This window comes from Alosa pseudoharengus, unplaced genomic scaffold, assembly GCF_046254945.1.
Source record: "Alosa pseudoharengus isolate Yale_2024_CS ecotype anadromous, Long Island Sound unplaced genomic scaffold, YU_APseudo_1.1 YU_APseudo_1.1_scf_20, whole genome shotgun sequence".
In the NCBI taxonomy this organism is placed as follows: Eukaryota; Metazoa; Chordata; class Actinopteri; order Clupeiformes; family Clupeidae; genus Alosa; species Alosa pseudoharengus.
The window spans coordinates 2761196-2787272 of NW_027468664.1; the positions used below are offsets into that span (position 1 = coordinate 2761196).

The window sequence follows — 26077 nt, forward strand, 5'->3', positions numbered from 1 at the left end:
AGCCGGTTTGAGTAATAGTGCTAAAGAATCTTAATTTTGGGGGGCTGTTTTTGGGTGTACTATCAAACATATTACTTGTGTTACCAATAGCCTCCCTTATAGAAATTACTTTGTTTTTGAAGAAGTATAGATGGCCCATCTTACCTGAAAAGCAAGGTGTTTGCCCAGAAGGGGATATATGCAGTGCATAAACCGTTCTTGAGCTTTATAAACACTTCGTAAGACACTTTGCCAAGCAGTTGCTCAATATACTTGATTTCCCCCTATATGTCACACTAATATGCCCATTCAACTTCCTGCAGCACAGCACAGGGCAGGCTGAACGTGACGCATGCTGCATAATGAGATGTTCTCTCTTAGACTTTTATTTCCTGCCAACAGGGGGCAGAAGAGAGCTGGGATGATTACAGACTTGTTTCTCGGACATTTCTCAGATGGTTCTGACCATAGACCATAATATGTCTATGGTTCTGACTGAGTTAGAGTTAAGTATCTTAGACGTTTGCCTCCCCCAGGGCACTCATTCTCCAACAGGGAGCAGAAGTGAGCTTGTTTACTTTAAAAACCTGTTCCTCAGACATCTCTCAGGCATTTCGGATTTAGTGTTAAGTATCACATGCCCATTTTTAATGTGGCATTCTAGTGCAATGTAATTTGTACAGCCTTGTGAAATTCTGGGAACGTAGTCAATGCTATTAGAATATATTTTATCATTTCTACAGATATTTAAGAGTGGCCTTTTAATTTGCATATAACCGGAAATAGAATGATTGTTTGCAGTAGCTGAATTCACGGTAATCGGAGCTGTGCAAGGTGCTGGAGAGTCGCATGAGCACACAGTCAAAACATACAGTCCCGTATTTTACACGTCTTAATCCTGTCCAGTATAGCGTGACAGTGGTTAATTCGCCTTGTGTTTATCATAGGCTAGTATTAGAGCCTGGGCCTTGATAGTGGTTTATTAGCCTTGTGTTTATCATAGGCTAGTATTAGAGCCTGATGGGCCTTGATAGTGGCTAATTTGCTTATATGCCTACTTTGCTCTGGTTTGTGTAACTCTGCGGTCTGAACTGAAGTAGGTAGACCAGCAGTTGAATCAATGTAGGCTAGTAGGCCTAGTTTAGATGCAAAGTCAAAAAACTAGTTTGGACTGTCTGTGTCAATGTTGTAGGCCTACATTTCCGACAAATATTACCTTACTTGGGAACTGATAAATAAATAAATATAATTACAGGGACCTACGTTTTACGGCGTGTTGTGAATACTTTAACGTAGACCCAAGTGTATAATTTGGAGGGCGTTTCGGCAGGATGCTTTTATTTTGATGATATATTAGATTTCACCCGGAAATAAAAAAAAATCATGAAGCATGCTATTGCTGTTGCCAGCAAACGAGCGAGCGCGGACGTTGGAAGCATGGGTCTGGGGCATTAACGCAACGGAAGCACAGAACACAAAGAAACCCCCCTTAAACAGGGGCAGTGGGCGTTTTGGAGCTTGTAGTCGGAGCCAACAGCTATTCAGCAACCCATATGTTCAAGGGCGAAGCTCAACCGAGTGAAGATAGATCCGATAACCACATCACGTTACAGGGAAGACAAAGTCAAGATGATGCAATTGGAGCTTGCTTCTCCTAAGGTGAGTTTGTGGTCTGCCGGCAACTAAATTACGTTTACGCTTTATAATGGAAACGCTCATTATTGCTGGTGTGCTGGTAGCCTAATAGTATTTTGACATTAGGAAACATATTTACTGCAACTTAGACATTCATAGCACTAACGTTGCTCCATGAACGGGGAGGTCAATGGAAAATCGTGAAATATTATAGCCAGCTAGCGATAAATCACTACCGTTTGCCTGCTAAGTTAACGAAGCTCATGTGTAACGTTAGAAACGTTTGAAACCCGACGAAAGACTTATCTCGCTTCACATGTCACTGTCTGCTCAAATGGGTTTTCTGCCATAGGCTGACTGGCTGTCAGTGCTCGTGTCTAGCTCGAGCAGATGCTCACGCCTGCTTTTAAATGCCGGTCCCTCAAGTTATTATAGCAGCTATATGGGTCTGTTTCGAATGAGTGCAGAATTGTGTTATTGTTGCCACTATGTAGCAAACCCTGGTTTGTGTTGGAAGACAATGCGGATGCATCAATTCAATACTGATGGATGAACGTTACTCTTATGTGAAGGTTGCATGAGACGTTGGCTAGAAATAGCTTGAGATCACGCTCTTTTTCAATGGCATGGCGTGTAAGATTTTGTCTGCTGACTTGACGTGATTTCTGATTTGGGGGGAATTAGTGTGGACAGCTTGCCGCATCGACACCTCACTCTTTAGCCGTAGTGTGTGAGACGGATTAACCTACATCCAGGCAGGGATTGTGTGAGTGGCGGATCGGCGCTGGCGTGTCGCCTCACTGTAAACTGACCCATATCAGCCTGCCAGCTCGCGAAATATCCTGGCAAGCCGTAACCGGTCCCAACTGTCAAATCCAACCTCAGCGGAAACCGGCGGTCCTGTCATGGTCTTTGCTCGCGCTAGCCAGCTTATCCTCCTAGCATAAGTACATTGACGCGCGCGTGTGTGTGTGTGTGTGTGTGTGTGTGTGCGTGTGTGTGCGTGCAGTACACCGATGCTGTTACACCGCACCTTCCAGCTCAGATTGCTGAATCGCCCCATCCTCCGTCACGATGTCCGCAGATAGCACTCTCTCTTTCCCTCTCAGCCGATTCGCAGCGAGGGGAGGGCACCGCGGGGCGCTTTAACCTTGTGGTGTCGAAAGAGGCTAGTTGGACCTAAGGCACGCTACAACTTTTAATCAGGTTGAGATGACGTTAGAGACATGTTCAAATGATCCATTAGAATGGTCACGATGATAATTATTGGGCCTACCACAACATCAATAGAATATGATTAACACATAGCCGGAATTACAATCTTAATAGTGCTAATAGAGATGATGGTGATCCCGTTGTGATAACACGCGGACCCCCCTTACGAGAAATAACTATACGAATCTTACAGTGTTTAGGGACAATGTAGTAATCTTATAGGAATGCTATAGATAAGAATAGTATTTGGGAACATACTATAGAAGAAGGCTAAGATAGGGCTTACTATAGGAACACTACGGTGGCGCTGAATTGGCCGGTCATGGCGGACTGGCGAGTGTGTGTGTCCGGTGAATGGCCCCTCATCAGCTTTCTAATCACTAGAGTTGTGTAGACGTTGGCTCTTTTGAGGCGACCGTGAAGACGAACCTGATGCCCAATTCCTCCTTATTTCTCCCTTCCGTCCCTTCCGGGTGGGGTGGGGGGCTTGTGTTGGCCTCTAACTTAATGAATATTAATTACGTCGTTGTCTGACCTACTTCGACGACATTTGGGACAAGCCAGATTCTTAATTACAGGAGAACTCCCAGAGCTGAATAGTTAACACCTCGCAGTGCATCGCAGCATCGCACAGCTCAGCCCGACCCAGCGGCCAGGACAGCGTCACCTAGAGTTCTGATGTAGTGCTGCTCCGTAAGGCCTTTGCCATCTTTCAGAAGGGTCACTTTCACAGTGCCTGAAGGCTTGATAGGGACGCGAATATGATGAGGGTGTAAAAATAAGCGCTGTGCTGTACACAATGACAGTGTGAATGCGATGTGCTGTTAGTGGCCTTTAACTTACCGCAGTGCCTTATCAATACATGCATATATGTTTATGCCTTAACTACCGCAGTGCCTTATAAATACATGCATATATGTTAATGCACCCAAATATTAGCATAGTCTGGCCCTCTTAACCAATCGGGAAACTTCAAAGACCTTACCTGAATTTCCCCTTGGGGATCAATAAAGTATTTATCTATCTATCTATCTAACCCCCATGTACTGACCCTCAAGTACATCTACTCATCTGCTGTGATCATGAGACTGCAACACACACACACACACACACACACACACACACACAGCCCTTCATGGGGGGCAGCTAATCCCTTAGCCTCCCGTGACCCTCCACAAATATCCTTTCTGGGAAACACACAACTCAGAAACAGTAATACAGTCTCAATGAGTTTGTTCCATTCTGCCTTTTATTAACCTGGCAGGAACACACACACACACACACACACAGACAGACACACACAGACAAACACACACAGACAGACAGACACACACACACACTCACACAGACAAGGTTATATTTATGTATCCACTCAGTCACCCCATCACGTCCATCCACTCTTATTACAGACACATATTTCTGTGTATTTTCAAGACACACACACACGTATACACACACACACACTCTCTCACTCTCTCTCTCGTCATGCCTCTTCCTCCCTTTGCTGCTCTGAGCCATCATCCCCATAGAGAAAGAGAGGGAGAGACAGAGGGACACACACACACACACACACACAAACCACACACACACATATTGTACACACACACACACACACACACACACACACACACACACACACAAACCACACACACACATATTGTACACACACACATACACACACACACACACACACACACACACACACAAAAACCACACACACATATTGTACACACACACATATACACACACACACATTGTACAAACATACTGTACACACACACACACACACACATTGTACAAACATACTGTACACACACATACACACACACACACATTGTACAAACATACTGTACACACACACACATATTGTACGTACACACACATTTTGTACACACACATCCTGTACACATACACACATACTGTACACTACATACACATACTGTACATACTGTAGTCTACACACACATACTGTACACACACACACGCTGTACACACACATGCACACATATTGTACACATACTTTACACACACACACTGTACACACACACACACACAAAATTATTGTGCATACACATACTGTACACACACACATACTCTACACAGACACATACACATACTGTACACACACACACACTGTACACACACACATATTGTACACATACTGTACACACACACACATACTGTACACACTGTACACACACACACACACATATTGTACATACACATACTGTACACACACACACACACACTCATATTGTACACATACTGTACATACACATACTGTACACACACACACATATTGTACATAAACATACTGTACACACACACACACACACACACACACATATTGTACACATACTGTACACACACACACACACACACACTCATATTGTACACATACTGTACACACAAACACACACACTCGTATTGTACATACACATACTGTACACACAAATGCACACACTCATATTGTACACACACACACATACTGTACACACACACTCATATTGTACACACACACACACACACACACACACACTCATTGTACATACACATACTGTACACACACACATACTGTACACACACACACACACACACACACACACACACTCATATTGTACACACACATACTGTACACACACACACACACACACACACACACTACATGTATGTAAAGGTCAAAGCCGCCCAACTGTTCACTAGTGGGTATTTATAGTTCATAGTGTGTGTGTGTGTGTGTGTGTGTGTGTGTGTGTGTGTGTGTGTGTGTGTGTGTGTGTGTGTGTGTGTGTGTGTGTGTGTGTGCAAAAAGCAAGACTAAGCCTATACCATGATGTGTGTGTGTGTGTGCAAAAAGCAAGACTAGGCCTATACCATGATGCGTGTGTGTGCAAAAAGCAAGACTAGGCCTATACCATGATGCGTGTGTGTGTGTGTGTGTGTGTGTGTGCAAAAAGCAACACTAGGCCTATACCATGATGCTGTGAGCAAGACGAGGCCTATACCATGATGCTGTAGGCATGGCTGTAGTGTTGAGATGAATCCTGTTTAGAGAACTGGCCTGTAGCTTGATGCGTGTGTGTGTGAGAAGTGAACAGAAGTGGCCTGTAGCTTTAGGAATAAAGCAGGAAGCCCTCCCATCAGCGCAGAGTGGGAACAATGCACATCTGTTTAGTGAGCTCACGAGAGCTAGTTTACTGTATTAAGGTCATTAGCACTTTCTAAGCAGGCTTTAGCCCATGGACTAACAGGGAAGTGTCTGTGTGTGTCTGTGTGTGTGTGTGTCTGTGTGTACAATGGAGAGACATATTTGTACAGGTTTTAAGGTCAGCTGAACCATGGTGTGTGTGTGTGCATATTTGTACAGCCTGAAGTTTTAAAGGCAGTATGTGGTGGACAGCAAAAAAAAGAAGTGCCTAACTGAGGACACTGTAGGTGCTTCATAAGATGCAGCTGGCTCTAGCATGGCTTTGCCACCCTGTGCAATATGGTTCTGATTGTTCTGCTGTGCGGTTGTTGTTGTTTGGGATTGTTTTGCTGTGAGATTGTTGTTGTTTGGGATTGTTGGTTCCATGTTCGTTTGGGTCATGTGGGGCCAGTGACCGGGCAGTTACACATCTGGGATTTGGTCACCCAATCACGCGTGTTTGTTTGGTCGGTCACCCAATCACGCGTGTTTGTTTGGTCGGTCACCGAATCACGCGTGCTTATCTGGAGTCTCTCTGTGGCAGAGTGTGTCCAAGTTATGACAGCTGGTGTTTGCATATGTGTACACACACAAACACACACCCACACACACACACACACACACACACACACACATTGCTGGTCGATGAACACGGTCAGTCGCACATTCACTGTCCCCATTCACTCACATGACCAGAGGACATTAGAATTGATTCAGAAGTGTGTGTGTGTGTGTGTGTGTGTGTGTGTGTGTGTGTGTGTGTGTGGTGTGTGTGTCGTAACCTCTTGCATATCCAGGGCATGTTGACATGGTGCTTTATGCAGAGATGTCCTCATGCTACCTCCTGGTATTACACACACACACACGTGTAATGCCTGCGCTCAAAATATCACACACACACACACACTACGCATCACAGTCTTTGTATACACCCACAGGCCCCTGACATGATGTTATATGGGTACCTAATGAGCAAAGGTGTGTGTGTGTGTGTGTGTGTGTGTGTTTTCCTTAAATTAAAGTTTGAGCAGCTCAGTAAATTAACCATTAGTGTTCTGTTTGTGTGTTACCTGCAACTAAGGTGGTTGGTGGTAGGTTGTAGTGTATGAGTTGTTAATGCTGTGTGTGTGTGTGTGTGTGTGTGCGCGCTGCAGGTGTTGAGCTGGTCCTAGTTCTAAGCGCTGAAGATGGAGGGCACCCTGTCGTCAGGGACGTCGGATGGCCAGCTCTCGGCCAATAACGTGGAGTCGACCGGTGCCCACGCAAAACACCTCAACGACGACACGGTACGTGTGTGTGTGTGTGTGTGTGTGTGTGTGTGTGTGTGCGTGCTACATCTTCATAAAATGAAGTAGTCAAAGCTGCCTGATTACTCACCTCTTCAGTCCCCTCTGGTTTGATGGTAATTTTGATACCATAGATTTAATAGAGACCCAGTCAGACCAATAGTATGAAAAATCAGGAACAGAGTTTATTTACAATGATGCGCATCAAGGGAGAGACAGCATGACTTCACCTAAAGATCCATCAGCTGCTCTAACTAGACAAGGAAATAGTTAGTTTAAGTATCCTTCCAGGCTGACAGGAGATGGCGTTGGTCATCCCATCTCACGTGGACTACACTGAATCAGACCCTGATTAGTGGCAGCCTGGCAATCCGGAGCAGATAGCTACTGACGCAGCCATGCAGAACAGTGAAACACTGCAAAGTCATAATATTCCTGCTTATCTCTAAACACAGTCACACACAGATATACACAGGGACAGTACAGATATCATACAGTCATTACATAGAATCATACTTTTAGTATCAAAGTGACCTACTAATGAGAAATGCAGAACATTAAATCATATATTGGAATATTGGACATAATGTTCTATTCCACTTTCTCTCAGTCCCCCTTTTTCAGCCTTTATGGCTGGAACATGTAATCAAATAATGTCACTATATAAAATATAAATGATTATACAATTGTTTCATTAAAGTTAGTCAGATCCAAATAAGCAGGTAGACTAGATACATGATTTAACTGATTCTTCATAAGTCAAAAAAAATAGCTACACATGATTGGTGTACAATAACAACCCCAGTAAATCAAAAAGAATATATTTGGTCAATCCCCCTAACCTATTCAGAAACTCGTCTATATCATTTCTATATGAGGTTGGGATCATCCCATTGGTGTACCACCGTTTCAGATTATCAACCGATTTAGAGGCATCAGGACATAAATCACATGTATAAAAATAATAAGTTCTGAATCAAATACTCTCAAGTCCCCCTTTAAAAGACTTGAAGCCTTTAACACCAAACAATAGCACACCTCCGATTGAATCAGAATGAGCCTACTAATTAACTGAAAGAAATGTGTCTCAACAATTCTCAAATAGAACCCAATAAAGGAAATGAATCAAATGAAACAACATGGTTACATGTATAAAAGTGACCCTGACTGTCTTGATTTCTCACAGGATGTGAAGAAAAGTTTACATACCACAGAGTACCAGTGATAAAAACAATAACCAAACCGTTCTAGGGGAAAAAGAAACCATAGACAAAAGAAAAAAAGAGTAGAGTCTGGAAGGCTCCCCCTTTTTAACCACTCATTGTGCCTGAAACAAAACACAGAGATATACATATCTGGGCCCGATTTCAAAGATTTCAATTGCAACACTGCTATGGTCTGTCACCAAACTACTAATTAGCAATGAAATATAAATTCAAATGATCATGATCTTGTTGAAAAATCATGAATTGTTTATCATACAGCAACGCTATAAATTATCTGAACCTTTTTCCACATTGTTTAAAGCAGGCCTAAAGGAATGTTTTAAAGAACTTGGTTAGAACTTTATTCTTAAACAAATGAAAAGTTGTATTTTATTTTATATTTTTTGCATTGCTGTATCCAACATAATTGTAAACAATATGGTCTAGTATGCATGTCATCATACCACATTATCATCTTGACACTGGTTTGCGTAGCTGTAAAAACAGTTGTAAAACCTTTTCCATGTCAATGATGAGAAAAAAAAAACAAATACCAATATAACAACTGCAGTTGGTGTGTTGTTAATAAACATATGTACCATATGAAATAATATTAGTTCAGTGTAGTGAAGTGAACATCAACAACCTCTCATCCTCCATGAAAGAAAAGCTATCTTTAATCATAACTTGATACACTGCAAGAGCTAGCTGTCTATGTTATCAGACTACTCTTAATCAGACTCCCCCTTATGATCTGCAGCAAGGCTGCTAGATTATTCCCTTAGCTAAAATGTTGTCGCCTATAACACTGTGTCCTAGAGCTAAGTGCGTCAGAGCATCAACAATTTGATAAATTCACTGCTGTTGGTAAGATTACAACTTTGCTAAACTGGCCCCCATGTATGAATTTAACCGATATGCTTCAACTCTTGTCAGTGTTGTCACTGCCAGAAGCACGAGATTGTGGAGCAATGCTTAATACATATGTTCAAGCTACAAGTTCTGCCACTTGTGCTCCTCATTTATCCAGAACCTTCTCTGCCCTCAGAACCTGTATGTCTTCCACTGTCGCCCATTCAGCCAGTCGCTCACCATAGTGTTTGGTGGCATCACTCAAAGCAGGGCTCAAGGCCTACACACCTAGCCAATCAACAGTCAAAACACATCTGTGTCTACCTTGAAGCAGGAACATAGCGTCCGCATGGCTTCCAGTGTTTGCGGCCTACACGTGGAACAGGATAACTTGGGTCAGGTTCTATTAGCATGGGGAGCAGGGAGCTTGGGGAAACAATTAGCCTGTATTTAAGCAAAATGGTCATACTTTCTATGGGGCCTTCATTACATTTATAACTGGAAAATGTAAACCAAAACTGGAATATGTAATCTGATATAATTAACATACCCATCATCTCGCATATGTGCTCCTGTGACTTGTAGTGGATTGGGGATAGCAAGGGTGGCCTTGATGCTTTGGTCCAGGCATCCAACACTCTTTATAGCACTGCACACAGCATTTCATTTTCCCTGCAAATCTTCACTAAATTTAGTTACAACAACAGATATTCCTAGGCGGAGATATCAGATATCAAAATGTATATAAAACACTGGAGGATGATGTAGGAGGTTGTGACCCTATGACATTTTAGTCATTGATTAAATCAAAGTAATGTGAGGCTAACCGTGTAAATATACACTTTAGATCATCACAAATAGCATGCAAAAACTGTTATTTCCCTCACCAATGAGCACTACTGCTACTAGTTTTCCTAGTAGTTTTTCTATTTAGGATGAATCAACCCTGAGCCTGCTCGATCTGGTTTTCTTTTCATCCAAAGACTACTACTAAAAAATAGCCTCGACTTTTTTTATTTTTATTTTATTTACTCACCAAACGTTCGCCTTTTTGCTTGATCACTGGTTCTCGCTCCGACGTCTCAGGAGAATTCCCTTTCAGTAGGATCCCGTCACCGGGGGTCAGAAGATCAGCCATCTCGCCTTGCTGTCTCAGACAACCAAGGGCTTTCAGGATTCCAAATCCAAGGTCCCACACCTCGCCGTGTACGGTTTTTCAGAAAGCTCGTTCTGACCCCAGATGTTGGAATCCTGGGACCTCTCGCAATTCTGTTAGGTAAATCAATTCGGAATCAAGAAGATGAGACAGGAGCCAGTGATCAAAATCATCCAATTATATTGAATCTTTGCAAAGAGTGAGGATAGTACAACCATAGCTGGTTGAAACAAAGAGCTTTACATTCTAAGAGTGCTTATACAGTTTACTTAAGTGGCTACATAAGTCAAGCGTAACTACACCCATAGTCATACAACTCAAGCGTGACTACTCAGTCACTTAATCAAATGTTGGTGGTTTGTTACCTTACTTGTTGTTGTGAGCAGATTTCTCATATATTAGAATCTCAGGCTTCTCTGAGTATATCTTATTCTAGGGCTAGGGCCTGAATCACCAAGGATAGGATGGGCTGTAGCAACCTAACAGCCCTGGTCTGCTTGTAAGTCTCTGGTTTACTCGTTGCTGCGTGTTCAGCTCCCTTACGAGTGTTTCCAGAGGCCCACCCCAGAACCAGGACTGCAAGATCACCCCCCTCCATTTTGTTCCAAACGAAAAACAAAACACTTAGGACGGTAGAAATTATTCAAACAAAATAAAATAATTAAGGCATGTTGACTAAACACAAACCAAAACAAAACATGTTCCACTCTTAAGAGAAATAACTCTTGACTGAATTAATATGTTATGCTATCAACATCAAAACATCATTTTAAAAGAGAATTTAAGACAAGCAACACCTTCAAATTGGTCGAACTTAGATATAAAATATCTTTAACTTCATAATTCAAGTGTAATAAATGTCTTTTCTCTTCTCCACTCTCTCTCTCTCTTTACACTGGCTCCCTGACCTTCAAGTGCAGAGATAACAACCACTCACACACACACACACACACAGCTAAGGCAGAGAAGATCTGTACCTTATGGTTAAGTGTGTTAGTGTTACCGTACCAGCAAGAGTGCCCTCAATGGTGACCACAGAATATCCTTTACCTTTGTGGAAAGGAACAACTCAACAGGAGAGAAGGAATTAGACTTCAAACACTTAACAAAATCTTGGCTTTAGTTTAGTTGAGAATAGTTCAGTAAATCAAACAAGTTTGAATCCCAAGCAAAATCCCAAAAATAATTCTCTTATTGAGAGGAATAATAATAAAAAAAAAATAAAAAAAACAATTCAAAACAGTTAATAGTCAGATGCATCTTTCTTAGGTGTATTCTGTTACAGTCTGTAACAGATATGTGACCTTCATGCATATTAGCTGGCCAACACACACACACACACTCACACTCAGGCCTCATGTCGACTGACTGGAGGGAAGACAAAGACAAAACGAACTCAGTCTTGAGTTGCAACACATAACATGTAGCCTATATTTTTAGACGGATTCTTTCTTCTAATTATTTTGTGGTATATTTGATTGGCTGACACACAATGTTAGCAGCACTGGGATGTTTTGAATAGGCGTCCCCACCTTTATCTTAGTTTGGCCCAACTAATGCTGCTGACCATGTGTGGCTGCCACAGACAGACAAAGCTGCCAAGTACTGTAAGTTAACTTTCCCTTAACAACGCAGATGAGGCGGATGTTTTCTTAGATTCCAATAGCTTTACAAACTATGCCAAATAGTAGTTCAAGCAGAGACAGGTTGACACTCAGACATGTTAGTATCAGAGAGGACCTTTAGCAGACAATTGCAAAGCACACTTACACATAACCCATAGGTCAGAAACATACATAGACATACATGTTGAGACAAAAACTGACTCATGTTCCTGATTGGTTACCGTAAAGTGACTGGTCTCAAAATTTGACAGACTGTCCAATTTAGCCAAACCCAGTGAATGTGATCTCTCGCCCAGACCTGTACTCAAAACATCTGTAACTCTCCGGAGATTCGTTGACGTAAGCCGTAAGCCCGGTTTCGTTTGCGCACACAATCTGTTCCTTCTTTCGGCCTTTGGCCCAATTCTGTCTATTTTTAAGACAGGAGCTCTACTCAACGCAATCTCAGGTTAAATATGCCTGTTCTCCGCACGAGTTAGGGCTGTCACGGGTGTGTGTGTGTGTGCTAGGGCTGTCACGGGTGTGTGTGTGTGTGCTAGGGCTGTCACGGGTGTGTGTGTGTGCGCGCTAGGGCTGTCACGGGTGTGTGTGTGTGTGTGTGTGTGCTAGGGCTGTCACGGGTGTGTGTGTGTGTGTGTGTGCGCGCTAGGGCTGTCACGGGTGTGTGTGTGTGTGTGTGTGTGTGCTAGGGCTGTCACGGGCGTGTGTGTGTGTGTGCTAGGGCTGTCACGGGTGTGTGTGTGTGTGTGTGTGTGTGTGTGTGCTAGGGCTTTCATGGGGGTGTGTGTGTGTGTGTGTGTGTGCTAGGGCTGTCATGGGTGTGTGTGTGTGTGTGTGTGTGCTAGGGCTGTCACGGTGTGTGTGTGTGTGTGTGTGTGTGTGTGTGTGTGTGTGTGTGTGTGTGTGTGTGTGTGTGTGTGTGTGTGCGTGTGTGCGCGCGCTAGGGCTGTCACGGGTGTGTGTGTGTGTGTGTGTGCTAGGGCTGTCACGGGTGTGTGTGTGTGTGTGTGTGTGTGCTAGGGCTGTCACGGGTGTGTGTGTGTGTGTGTGTGCTAGGGCTGTCACTTTTGAGAAAAAATCCTGTTGGATTTTTGAGACATAAGTGTTCATTAAAGGTGCCATGTGTAATGTCTGCCAAAAAATCAATTCATACTCCACATTCCATATAAGATGGGGGCAGTATACCTCCAGAAAGTGAGTTGGTCTACCCTGGAGTAACAACCGTGAAACATGTATTGCTGTTTGGCTGGCGGTTATGTTGCCCGCATACCGCCTCCCATGGCTGAAACTGGTATTATGATACCTGTCGGGCTGTGGCTAGTAATTTAGCATGCTAATTCAGGTTGATATCTCTGCAGCACTATACCTTGTTAATTTTTTAATGACATCATCGCCCTTATTTCTTCTCATTCTTTTGATGCGTGTAGCTCATTTTGAAGAGCTTGCAAGGGCAGCCGTGGCCTACTGGTTAGCACTTCGGACTTGGAACCGGAGGGTTGCCGGTTGGAACCCCGACCAGTAGGCACGGCTGAAGCGCCCTTGAGCAAGGCACCTAACCCCTCACTGCTCCCCGAGCGCCACTGTTGATGCAGGCAGCTCACTGCGCCGGGATTAGTGTGTGCTTCACCTCACTGTGTGTACATTGTGTGCTGAGTGTGTTTCACTAATTCACGGATTGGGATAAATGCAGAGACCAAATTTCCCTCACGGGATCAAAAAAGTATATATACTTATATATACTTATATATAAGATGCACAAGCCAGCAATATTTCTGATGATTTATTGGCGTGAAGTTTCGTGCACAATGACAAACAGGAGTGCAACATTCTCGAAAAACAATAATCAGAGTGGACTGCCATAACATCAGTGAAAATCATTACTGCAGGCTTCAACGTGGCTGTTTACGATTAAAAATGTCAAACAAATTTCGCCTACGTAGAACTCACGACTGCACAGTTTGCATACCGCTTTGTCCTTCTCCATAGTTTGATCTACCCCAACACCCGAAGTGCTTCCAACAGCTGTTGCTGGTGGTAAAATTGGTGGGAATTTTCTTTTTAGCTTTTGCAATGCTTACTGCACTCTTTATGTTATTTTTCTGTTTTGTTACATTTTATTTGTTTAATTTGTTTAAAATTAATAGTGGACATATTTGGTTAAAATGGTTGATGATGATGGTATGTGTGTGTGTATGGTTGATGATGATTATGATGATGATGATGGTGTGTGTGTATGGTTGATGATGATGGTATGTGTGTGTGTATGGTTGATGATGATTATGATGATGATGATGGTGTGTGTGTATGGTTGATGATGATGATGATGGTGTGTGTGTGTGTGTGTGTTCAGGAGCGTAGCTGCAGTCCGTCCGTGCTGAGCTATGTGAGGAGCAGTTGGAAGGAGGGTCTGCTGAGCAGGAAGAGACCTTTTGTGGGGAGATGCTGCCACTCCTGTACCCCACAGAGTCAGGTGGGGCATTACACACACTCACACACACACACACACACACACACACACACACACACACACACACACACACACACACACACACACACACACACAACCACACATAAAATGTAGAGAGAAGGAGAAGGACAGACACACACGCATGCATGTTCACACACACAGGTTTGTTCACACACACAGGTTTGTTCACACACACAGGTTTGTTCACACACACATGCATGTTCACACACACAGGTTTGTTCACACACGCATGCATGTTCACACACACAGGTTTGTTCACACACGCATGCATGTTCACACACACAGGTGTGTGCAGAACTGAACCATTAACTCATTCAGTGCTGTCAAGTCAGTTTTATTTGTATAGCAAGTTTAACATGCACAGAGTGCAACCCAACGCGCTCCACATACAAGACAAAAGACATGAGATGCCGGACGGAGTGGCGTAATCACCAGCATAACCGTGACACCTGGACATAAACAAATGTGCAAAATGACAAATGACACGCAAGACAAGAGATGGAGGACGGAGTCGACTTAGTCGCCAGCGTACACGTGACATCAAGACATACAAGACAGACAACAAACAAATTAACAAGGAAAATTTGAAAAAGAAAATAAATTTAAAAAGAAAAATTCATGTTAGTCCAATTTCCAACCGGCTGAAAATGTCCAAGGGCAATGATGACCCACATAAAACTGCGCACAGCTGTGTCTTCACAACCGATGCAACGCCAACAAAGTTCTTTATAACTGACCAACCCGGAGAATTCACTGGCAGTCTGGAGAACAGAGCAGAGCAGTCTGGAGAACAGAGCAGAGCAGTCTGGAGAACAGAGCAGAGCAGTCTGGAGAACAGAGCAGAGCAGTCTGGAGAACAGAGCAGTCTGGAGAACAGAGCAGAGCAGTCTGGAGAACAGAGCAGTCTGGAGAGCAGAGCAGAGCAGTCTGGAGAACAGAGCAGTCTGGAAAACAGAGCAGTCTGGAGAGCAGAGCAGTCTGGAGAACAGAGCAGAGCAGTCTGGAGAACAGAGCAGAGCAGTCTGGAGAACAGAGCAGTCTGGAGAGCAGAGCAGTCTGGAGAACAGAGCAGAGCAGTCTGGAGAGCAGAGCAATCTGGAAAACAGAGCAGAGCAGTCTGGAGAGCAGAGCAGTCTGGAGAACAGAGCAGTCTGGAGAGCAGAGCAGTCTGGAGAGCAGAGCAGTCTGGAGAACAGAGCAGAGCAGTCTGGAGAACAGAGCAGTCTGGAGAGCAGAGCAGTCTGGAGGAACAGAGCAGAGCAGTCTGGAAAACAGAGCAATCTGGAAAACAGAGCAGAGCAGTCTGGAGAACAGAGCAGTCTGGAGAACAGAGCAGTCTGGAGAACAGAGCCCTGGAGAGCCCTGGAGGACCAGACCAGTCTGAGGTGGGACGATGTTCTTGCTGTTCAAGGACCGTTTGTTGCTTCATGGCTCCCGACGTCGCCATCAGAGCTCCCCACGTCAGCACTCAATCCAGACTGCAGGCACCCAGCGTCAGATGCTAGTAACGTTATGGTCAGCTGCAGATCTCTGGCAGAGTAGGCCCACTGCCCTGAGCAACCCCTCCGTCCAGACCATTCCAGACAGAGTAGGCCCACTGCTCTGAGCAACCCCTCCGTCCAGACAGTGGATGTGTAGCATCGGACGGATGAGGGGCGGCTAGTCAAGGCAAGCTCGTTAACGTTAACGTTAGATATCAGCCGACTCGTTAACGTTAACGTTAGATATCAGCCGACTCGTTAACGTTAACGTTAGATATCAGCCGACTCGTTAACGTTAACGTTAGATATCAGCCGACTCGTTAACGTTAGCGTTAGATATCAGCCGACTCGTTAACGTTAACGTTAGATATCAGCCGACTTGTAATCAGAAAAGGAAAGGAACAAGAATAACACAAACACTATAGAAAATAACGTGAATGAGAGTGAACACATTTAACTAGACAAATCAATACAGAAAAATAACATGACATTACATAAAATTACAAACACAACATCCAAAAAACAAAAACATGATGCCAGACGGAGGGTGTGTCTCGCCAGCGTCCCCGTAACCTAGCAACTCCAACTGTCCTTTAGGCACACACACTCACACACACACACACACACACACTCGGCTCCAGTGTCTCTATCTGGGGACCATCCCACACTGCAACAGTGTAGAGAAGGGTTATTAATGGTAACACTAATTAGCCCCGTGTGTGTGTGCGTGTGTGTGTGTGTGTGTGTGTGTGTGTGTGTGTGTGTGTGTGTGTGTGAGTGTGTGTGAGTGACAGAGTCTTGACAGAGTCTTGCTACTGAATGTAGTGAAGGGTAACACTGATGATAAATACTTCCCCATGTGTGTGTGAGTGTTTCAACTAGTATGAATAGATGGGTATTGCAATGTTAGTTACACGAGTGTGTGTGTGTGTGTGTGTGTGTGTGCGTGTGTGTGTGTGTGTGTTGTCTTTCAGGAGAGGTTCTTTAACCCCAGCATTCCATCTCTCGGACTTCGTAATGTGATCTACATAAATGAAACGCACACAAGGTACCACCACACAATCATCACACACACACATACCACCACCACAGACACACTCTGTTACCCAAGCCTTCCTGCTGTATACACACAGTGATGAATTAATGGATGGATTGACTAGTTGATTGATTGACCAATATATGAGTGTTTTACCCTGGAGTCGGCCTCGTTAGCTACTAATTAATGGAACTGATAGTTGCTTGTAGCTCTGCAGTAGTTGCATTGGGATCGACATTGTTCCCAAAGCGGCTGAATGTCCTGGTCAATATGGTTTCTCTCTTCCTCCTTCCTTCTCTCTCATTCTGTCCTTCCCTCTGTCTCTCGGCCATCTGATCTCTGGGGTTGGTGTCTGCTGCAGAGTCAATTATTCATCCCTCTGTTTTCCACTCTCACATGAGAGAGAGAGAGAGAGAGAGATCATCATCAATAAGAGCCCCATGCCTGCAGCTGTTTACACTGCAGCGCTTTCAGGAGTTTGACCCATTCAGAGCAGCACCAAGCAGCATGGGCACACACACACACATTCAGAGCAGCACCCAGCAGCAGGCACAAAACATATGACTGACAAGATGAAGGGAATGACCACTGGTCAGTTGGGACATACAGACTGCCGTACTGTCTGACATTGATTGATTGATTGATTGATTGATTGATTGATCGATCTGATTGGCTCGTAGGCACCGTGGCTGGCTCGCTCGGAGACTCAGCTACGTGCTGTTTGTTCTCGAGAGGGACGTGCAGAAGGACATGTTTGCTCGGAACGTGGTGGAGAACGTGCTGAAGAACAGCAGGTGAGTCGAAACCTGAGAGGGAAGATCAAAGTTCAGGGTGACTAACTCCTAGCGATGACTTGTGCTTGTGACCCATTACTATGACCTCTGACCCCTAACTCCTAGCAATGACCCCTAAAGGCCTATTCACACCAAGAACGATAACGATAACCATAATGATAAAAGCGTTCACACTGAACAACGATAAACAAAGTCTCTCCTTGTGTTAATGAATGTGACTGTTAAAATTCAATGGGTTCTGATTGGCTATTAGCTTTTTATCGTTCTAAAAATCACTCTGAAAGTGATCCCCAACGATATCGTTCTTCATGTTGTTATCGTTATAGTTTATGTGTGAACGTCGCCATTCATATTAACAAGAACGATGTTTATTTATAGTTATTGTTATCGTTCTTGGTGTGAATGGGCCTTAACTCCCTAAAGATGACCTCTAACTCCTATTGGTGACCTCTGACCCCTAACGATGACCTCTGACCCCTAACGATGACCTCCGTGTGCAGGGTGGAGGCTGCCATGGTGGAGGTAGCGATGGACGGCGAGGGGGGGGAGCAGGGGGACGAAGCGGATCAGAAGGCCCTGCAGAAGGTCCAGAGGAAGGCCCGGAACCTTCTACAGGAGATGGTGGCCAACATCTCACCAGGACTCATCAGGTGAGTGCGTCCGCAGGGGAACTCCAATGCAGAGGCAGAGTATCCAGAAGGGTGTGTGTGTGTGTGTGTGTGTGTGTGCGTGTGCGTGTGTGTGTGTGTGTGTGTGTGTGTGTGTGTGTGTGTGTGTGTGTGTGTGTGTGTGTGTGTGTGTGTGTGTGTGTGTGTGTGTGTGTGTGTGTGTGTGAGAGTGAGAAGGGTTTCCCGCAGGAAATGTGTTAGTCAAGGTGGTAGGTCGTAGGTCCCGGGGGGGGGGGTCTTGTTGGTGCGATACACTACAGACTCTGTATATTTAACAATTATTTATTAAACACTGCATTATAAATAAATAACCAGCTCTCAAAATAACAGTTAACACAGAACAAAGTAACAACACCAAACAAACTATACAACAGTATACAAATATTTCAAAATATTTGTGTAATTTGTGCAATTTTAACAAAGACTAAAAGATTACAAACTATAGAACAAGTGCAAAACAACAAAATGTGCAAATGTGATCAGTCACTACTTATGGCAGAGCTGACAACTAGCATGGTTACAAGCCATCCTCCTTGGCTTTAAAAAGATCATTTCAAGGGCCCTTTGGTAATTGCACTGTTTTACTATTGGACCATTAATGCTTATCTTCATGCAGGCTGTCAGACTGTTGACCTGCATCCTGTTCCGCAAGTCTGTCCTGATCTATACACCGAGAGTGAATGAAGTTTAGATCATTTTATAGTTTTGCGTAATATGGATGGAATTTGACCGCGGAGCGCTTTTTAATTTAGAGGCTGGAGTGGCCGCTCTGTTCCGCTCCCATACCGCTCACACCACGAGTCTGAGGCATGCCCACTAATAAAACCAAGACCGTTACATTTCAAAGATATTGGCCATATAGCCTAAGTTCGTTGATGGGGATGGAGTTAGCTAAATAATTTAGAAAGCATATGCGTAGGCACGGATAGGCCTGGACGGGCCTTGGCCCGTCTATTGTCAGTCTTGCGCGTCCGATTAGACACGCAAGTCAGCACTGTGCTGAGAGCAGGTGTCTGTTTACTCGGCCGCTTCTCCGGTCAAATTCGCGTCAGGTCAATTTAGCTCCCCGGTCCCAAAGAACTAAGAGCAACGGCAATATATTTCACTCAGAACATTTATTTTAAAAGACTGCAACACTGATACTGCAACAACAAACAAGCTTGGCAACGTTAACTAAAGGGATCAGTCGGGATTAATTGCCAAAAGAACGAAAATGACAAATCACGCAGTCGGCTAAATATTTCAAACTGATGAACCCAGCATCGGTGCGTCGCATAAATTAAAACACAAATTGAAGCAACAACTTGATCATTGGACAAGCCTACCACTAAACCTTTCCATAGGCCTGCAACGTTTATGACATAAAGTGGAATATGAACGCATTTCATCACACCTGACAATTAAACGGAGCTGTGGCTGTTCGTGATTTGACTGATTCTTGAGAACTGAGGAGAGATATTTGCACCGCTCAGCTCCGCTCACTAGCTCTGATTCGGAGGCATATCACATATGTGAAGATTATAACATCTGATTCTTTTCCGATTCATGACACATTTCTTCTTATTTTTTAATGCGTTCTGCGGAGACGGGAGATTGGCGTTGGTCACAGTTTGGAATGAAATGACGTAGTCAAGCGGCAGGCTTGTTTTGCCAAGGCGGCCGCCTTGACTGCAAAGTGCTGCGGGAAACCCTGTTGTGTGTGTGTGTGTGTGTGTGTGTGTGTGTGTCAGAGCTAGTGACCGGAGCGCGAGCGAGGAGTGGAGCGGATGGAATTTTGTTGGAGCGCGGAGCACTTTTTAATGTAGAGACCGGAGCGGCTGCTTTGTTCCGCTCCAAGAACTCGTTAAGTCACACGGTTTCCCCTGAGTGAGTGAGTGTGCGTTGTCTAGAACTCGTTAAGTCACACGGTTTCCCCTGAGTGAGTGAGTGAGTGAGTGAGTGAGTGAGTGAGTGAGTGAGTGAGTGAGTGAGTGAGTGAGTGTGTGTGTGTGTGTGTGTGTGTGTGTGTGTTTTGTCTAGAACTCGTTAGTCACCCCAGGTTTCTCCTGATGGTTAAAAAATGCATAAAAGGGCTACTGTTGGACTGTGTGTGTGTGTGTGGGGGGGGGGTAGGGGGGCTGCTGTTGGACTGTGTTGGCAGGTATGGAGAGGTCTAGGGGTCCACCTATTTCACCACAGAGACAAACATGATGCTGTCAAAAAAGAGGAATTGAAATCAGTAGGCTGAACACCTCACAGCTGTGGCAGCCATAATCAGAGAGGGAAGCTGGCCAAAACATGGCTGAAATAAAACCATGATATATTATCATGACTAAATGGCTGAGATAAAACCATGATTTTTCTCATGGTGTGTTTATATTTATAGATAATGCTTTCTGTCTTCCTAAGATAGCCCTGCACAGTGCTCCATGGATCTTCTAAGATTGTGACACTATTTTCCTGGAGAATTGATTGGTCTGTGCTTTATTCATTTTCTGTACCGTCAAGGTTATTGAGTGCTGATTGGTCTGTGAGGGTGTTGCTGAGTGCTGATTGCTCTGTGAGGGTGTTACTGCGTGCTGATTGGTCTGTGAGGGTGTTGCTGAGTGTTGATTGCTCTGTGAGGGTGTTACTGCGTGCTGATTGCTCTGTGCGGGTGTTGCTGAGTGCTGATTGGTCCGTGTGGGTGTTACCGAATGCTGATTGGTTCATGTGGGGGTTGTTGTGTGCTGATTGGTCTGTTTGGATTTTACTGAGGGCTGATTGGTCTTGTGAGGGTGTTGCTGAGTGCTGATTGCTCTGTGCGGGTGTTGCGGAGTGCTGATTGCTCTGTGCGGGTGTTGCTGAGTGCTGATTGGTCCGTGTGGGTGTTACCGAATGCTGATTGGTTCATGTGGGGGTTGTTGTGTGCTGATTGGTCTATTCGGGTGTGACTGAGTGCTGATTGGTATATTCGGTACTAAATGCTATATGGTCTGTTCGGGTGTTACTGCGTGCTGATTGGTCTGTTCGAGTGTTACTGCGTGCTGATTGGTCTGTGCTTGTGTTCCAGACTGACTGGCTGGGTTCTGCTGAAGCTCTTTAACGGATTCTTCTGGAGCATCCAGATCCACAAGGGCCAGCTGGAGATGGTGAAGAGGGCTGCCGCAGAGGTAGGACTACAACTCCCAGCATGCACCAGTCACCAGACTCACAACAGGAAATAGTCATTAAGAATTAGGGCTGTCAAAACAACACGTTCATTTCGATTAATTAATTACAGAAATAATAACGCGTTAAAACATTTAACACTGATTAATCACAGGTCATAATGACCTTTGACCTAGTGCAGTCTGGCTATCGAGACTGAAGGAGGCGAGCACTGCTTTGAATGAAGCATTTAGCCTAGGCCTACGTTTTAAAAAGAACTCCCAGACCAATACCGTTGACAGGAGCATCAATCTGCTATTTCTGCAGTAAGGAATTTCCGTTCCCCGTTGAGAGTCAGTATCATTTTCAAGTCCTCAACCAACCTCCCAATGATAACAGTATTTTTTTCAAAAATAAAAAAATGTAAAATGCACTGTTCCAAATCATTATGCACAACAGAGTTTCAAGACATTTTATGGGTTGTAAAGAACTAAAAATGGTCATTTGTTGAATTTGCAGCATTAGGAAGTCATATAAACTAAATCAAAAGTTATTTAAATCAAAAACATCTTAACAGGCCAAGTTACATGTTAACATAAGACCCTTTCATTGATATCACCTTCACAATTCTTGCATCCATTGAACTTGTGAGTTCTTGGAGAGTTTCTGCTTTAATGTCTTTGCAGAATAGCCTGGAAAGGAATGAAATGCCCGCACTCTGCTAAAACTCCCATATATTTATTGTGTTGCAACGTTTCGACCCGGCTGGCTCCTCCTCAGGCAGAACTGCCTCCCAGAGCTGCTTGGATGTGAACTGCCTCCCACCCTCTTTTGCTTGATGATGCTCCAAAGGTTCTCAAAAGGGTGGAGGTCAGGGGAAGATGGAGGCCAGATGAGTTTCTCTCCTTTTATGCCCATAGCAGCCAATGACCCAGAGGTATTCCTTGCAGCATGAGATGGTGCATCGTTATGCATAAAGATGATTTTGCTACGGAAGGCACGGTTCTTCTTTTTGTACCACGGAACAAAAGTGGTCAGTCAGAAACTCTACATACTTTGCCGAGGTCATTTTCACACCGTCAGGGACCCTAAAGGGCCCTACCAGCTCTCTCTCAATGATTCCGGCCCAAAACATGACTCCGCCACCTCCTTGCTGATGTCTCAGCCTTGTTGGGACATGGTGACCATTCACCAACCATCCATTACTCCATCCACCTGGACCATCTAGGGCTGCACAGCACTCATCCGTAAACAAAACAGTTTGAAAATTAGTCTTCATGTATTCCTGAGCCCACTGCAACCGTTTCTGCTTGTGAGCATTGTTTAGGGGTGGCCGAATAGTAGGTTTATGCACACTTGCAAACTTCTTGAGGCTCGAAAAATTAAACTTCTATCAGGCCAATCAAATCGTGTATAGAGTCGTTAGGCGGGCTTAACATAATGATTGATGGCAGAGTTGCAACGGTTTGGCTTGAATTCCCTGCTACTTGAAAACAAACATGATGGATGTTGCTGTTGGCCAACAGTATGACACGAGTTAAGCTTGTTTTAAGATGGCAAAAGTTTGAACCAGCCAACTAGCTCCGCTGGTGGGAAAAGGCATGGGACTCAGCGCTGTCCTATTGCGTGCAGAGGGAATTTGAAAGACAACCGATTATCCCGCCCCTCGGACTGAGCACTGCGAACGGTGAGTGCCCAGACCCTACATTTTAATGTGGAGACACACACACACACACACACACACAGACATCCCTACATTTTAATGTGGGTCTGGCTTGTCAGGCTATCTGTTTGCTGCTTTGCGATGGGATTTTAGCAGCTTCTCTCTTAATCCTAGGAATTTGTCTGGCAGAAACCTTCCTTATTATGAATTTGTCTGGCAGAAACCTTCCTTATTATGCCTTTGTCTGGCAGAAACCTTCCTTATTATGAATTTGTCTGGCAGAAACCTTCCTTATTATGAATTTGTCTGCACGAACCCGCCTGTGCTCTGAATCAGCGACAAATTTCTTCACAGTACGATGATCACGCATAAGTTTTCGGGAAATATCCAATTTTTCATACCTTGTCCAATTTCACGCTTTTCAGCAGCACGGTATTGCATGTATTGCCTTTAGCCATAGAGTGCTGCATGCACCATTTTAGGGGCAAGGCCACTTGGCCTTCAGTTGGGCATATTTGGTGGGGGGGCACAAAGGCCACATGTCGGGGCACCAAGGCCAAAGTTAACTATACAGTAGTAGGCTATAAAAATGATCAAAGTTGTATTTAGCCTATTCACAGCAGTAGACTTCACTGTATGAAACATTACAAAAACATGAAACATGACATATTACATAGAACTGTAAATCATCTGATCATCTAATATTTACAGATATCTAGGCTATATTTAACATTTATTTTATATTTGGCCTGTTATGAAATCATGTATTTACAACAATTTAAGCACAGCTCAGCTTTAAGAAACTCAAATAGCTTAGATGCATGCTTAGCATTTTGTGATCATTAAGGCTACTTTCACAAACTCTTAGTCGATATCTAGGTGATCTAAAATTTATTTTGTATTTGGCCTGTTATGAAATCATGTAGAACAATTTAAACACATTGTAAAACGTAAATCCTAAATTTGGAGACATTCATGCATGTCGAAATTTGCTGCAAATTCAAAACTGTATTACCGGTACTCTGGACCGGCTAACTGTACAGGGGACTGCTTTACACCTTTGTGTTCGGTAAGGTCTGCTGTTTATTCTGATATATAGTTTGTCATGTGTTGAACGACGGGTTCGTGAAGTATTCCACCGAGATGAATGGGTAGAGAAATGGGCGCAGAACCTTCAGTAGAATTTATGATTAAATTGAATTATATTATTTACTTTTCTCGTGAACCATTCACCACAGCAATTAGCGGCTAACATCGTTTAAAAGCTGAGATCGCTACTGAGAAGAATGGGTGAATTTGAATGCACTTTCTTTCTTGCGTGCGCTGTGACTTTCTCCTGACTTTCTCTTAATTTAGTCTTTTTCTGCGTAAAAGACTAAATTAATTTGCGCTGTGAATGCTAAGATTATTTTGACAGGCCGTAGGCTAAGTAAAAATTGCTATTAGTCTGACTCAAAGCAGAATATTGAAAGAAGGGGGCACCAAGGCCACCGTGGCCGTCGTGAACCCTGGCTGCATGTATTGACTTAAAAAGAACCTTGTGCGCCATTGATTTTGATGCTACATACAGCAGGCTATGTGAATTCTTGACAATCGTGTGTGTGTGTGTGTGTGTGTGTGTGTGTGTGTGTGTGTGTGTGTGTGTGTGTGTGTGTGTGTGTGTGTGTGTGTGTGTGTGTGTGTGTGTGTGTGTGTGTGTGTGTGTGTGTGTGTGTGTGTGTGTGTGTGTGTGTGTGTGTGTGTGTGTGTGTGTGTGTTTCAGAACAACGTGCCACTGGTGTTCCTCCCTGTGCATAAGTCTCACATTGACTACCTGCTTATCACCTTCATCCTCTTCTGCCACAACATCAAAGCACCGCACATCGCCGCCGGCAACAACCTCAACATTCCCATTTTCAGGTGAGGGAGGGACATGCTACCTCTGACCTGTGAGTCTGTGTGCCAGTTTGTGTATGTTAGGCCAGTCAATGTGTATCCATGTGTTAGGAGACAGTAAAAGTGTGTGTGCGCGTGCGTGTGTGTGTGTGTGCGTGCGCGTGCGTGCGCGTGCGCGTGCGTGTGTGTGCGTGCGCGTGTGTAGCCCCTCACGACTAGGCTGTCTCTTCTCTCCAGCACGTTGATCCGTAAGCTGGGCGGCTTCTTCATCCGTCGCAGGATGGACGAGACGTCGGACGGCAAGAAGGACGTCCTGTACCGCTCCCTCTTGCACGCGGTACGTCTGCTGTCGCCATGGTGATGGACACGCCATCTCACATACCTTGTGCTCAGACAAGCAGGGTTCGCTAAAATGCTGTTTCGCAAACCTTTCATTCTCGTGGCTATTCACATAAGGGATAGCGGCCGCCGAGGTATCCTCAATTAGAAACAAGCCAATCAGAAACAAGTAACAAAACAGAAACAAGCAAATCAGAAACAAGTATGTCTTCTCTCTGGGTGATGACATGAAAAATATCTCACTGACCACCTGACACACCTGACATGACACACACACACACACACACACACACACACACACTGCTCTAGAACCTTCACACACATTTGATTACACTGCTCTGGAACCCTAAGGCAGAGTCTCTGTCTGCTTGACCCTTACACACACACACACACACACACACACACACACACACACACTTCTCTGGAACCCAAGGTGGAGTCTCTGCCTGCTAGACCTGTTTTAAATAGGAGAGAAAATGTGCTTT

The 26077-nt window shown here is 44.3% G+C and overlaps 1 protein-coding gene across 1 annotated transcript in view; it reads left to right on the plus strand.

Moving 5' to 3' along the window:
- Positions 1-1402: 1402 nt before the first annotated feature.
- Positions 1403-26077, plus strand: part of gpam (glycerol-3-phosphate acyltransferase, mitochondrial) — a 46127-nt gene continuing 21452 nt past the window's right edge. Inside the window, exons 1-9 of the mRNA XM_076296227.1 lie at positions 1403-1638; positions 7171-7302; positions 14491-14610; positions 17084-17157; positions 17826-17939; positions 18440-18589; positions 21639-21738; positions 25141-25277; positions 25491-25590. Coding sequence (XP_076152342.1) covers positions 7204-7302; positions 14491-14610; positions 17084-17157; positions 17826-17939; positions 18440-18589; positions 21639-21738; positions 25141-25277; positions 25491-25590 — 894 coding nt within the window. The 5' untranslated portion in view covers positions 1403-1638; positions 7171-7203. The remainder of the gene's footprint in view (positions 1639-7170; positions 7303-14490; positions 14611-17083; positions 17158-17825; positions 17940-18439; positions 18590-21638; positions 21739-25140; positions 25278-25490; positions 25591-26077) is intronic.